This window comes from Penaeus chinensis, chromosome 11 (genome assembly GCF_019202785.1).
Source record: "Penaeus chinensis breed Huanghai No. 1 chromosome 11, ASM1920278v2, whole genome shotgun sequence".
NCBI classification, from domain to species: Eukaryota; Metazoa; Arthropoda; class Malacostraca; order Decapoda; family Penaeidae; genus Penaeus; species Penaeus chinensis.
The window spans coordinates 22,936,975-22,938,289 of record NC_061829.1 but is presented as its reverse complement, the minus strand read 5'-3'; the positions used below and the strand labels follow the sequence as shown (position 1 = coordinate 22,938,289).

Genomic DNA, 1,315 nt, shown 5'->3' with positions numbered 1-1,315 from the left:
TAATGAAAGTTTCCTGAGATTTTACATGATTATAAATACAAGACATTATGGTCATTCCAGTAACAAACTTGAGAATGAGAGGTTTTCTAGACCCTCAGCATAGCTAATTAGTTCTTAACATTAGGGGAAAATTTTCATGTCCCCAGTCCTACAAGGGTTTAACAAATAAGAAGGAAAAGAAAGAAAATAAATGTGCTCAGAAATATTGAAGAAAGCCTTTCTGTGTAACCAACTAAGTTATATAATTTATGTGACAGAATAATAACAGTATTTGCTTTATAATAATCTGAACATTGGTGGAAAATAACAAAAAACAACTTGTTTCTGCAATGCATTTACTTAAGAAGAGATTGTAGATTAGTGAAGGCCTGACTTGCTACAGGTCGAATAGTGAAGCGTCCTCCTTGCACAACTTGGACGTTGCCTCCACCACTGGCTTGCACAACTTGAACATTCCCTCCACCACTAGCCTGCACAACCTTTGCAAAGAAACATGAGACATTAATAGTTTTTCTACCAATGGAAATATTGGTTACAAAATGTGAAAAAATAGATTTTGCATACTTCAAAAAGTGGTATCACATGTTCGTTCATGGGACTAGCTTTAACCCAATGGCGTCGGGTATAGAAAATTAAATAAAACTCTACGCTCTGGCGAACGGCGGCGCGTGAATTCGGTACATCAAGCCGAATCATTGCCTCGGGGCGTTTTGGTGCGGCGCCGCTGCGGACAGCCGCACGCCTCAAATCGGGCGTATTGTTATGACGGCGATAGCAGTGACCCGTCGCCATTGGGTTAAATGACTACTAAATTCTTTTTGATACTTAGAGCAATATTGCAATATGAAAAAAATGGTTATAAATAAGAAATAAACATTAGCCAAAGATAATTTGTCATCTGCCATCTGGCTAACTTTTCCCCTTAATGGAGCTGTGTACAGGAATGGGGAAAGTGTTAAGAAGTAGGATTCTATGTAAGCAAAGAAAAGAATCTTAGTTTTCTAGTTAAACCCAATGGCGCCGGGTATAGCAAATTAAAAAAAAACTCTACGCTCTGGCGAACGGCGGCAGCGCGCCGACTCTGAGCGCGTGATATCGGTACATCAAGCCGAATCATTGCCTCGGGGCGTTTTGGCGCGGCGCCGCTGCGGACAGCCGCACGCCTCACATCGTGCGTATTGTTATCACGGCGATAGCCGTGACCCGTCGCCATTGGGTTAAATGTTCATCACAATTAAAACATCTGTGGCAATTAGAAATTTACAATAACATCAAGCTATTGAGGAAGAACCAAAGTGCATAAGAACTGGTTTGT

General features: G+C 40.9%; 1 protein-coding gene across 1 annotated transcript in view; it reads right to left on the bottom strand.

Moving 5' to 3' along the window:
* Positions 1–318: 318 nt before the first annotated feature.
* The window catches only part of LOC125030364 (vacuolar protein sorting-associated protein 72 homolog), a 9,701-nt gene continuing 8,704 nt past the window's right edge, over positions 319–1,315 (bottom strand). Inside the window, exon 11 of the mRNA XM_047620383.1 lies at positions 319–479. Within this exon, the coding sequence (XP_047476339.1) occupies positions 336–479 (144 nt within the window). The 3' untranslated portion in view covers positions 319–335. The remainder of the gene's footprint in view (positions 480–1,315) is intronic.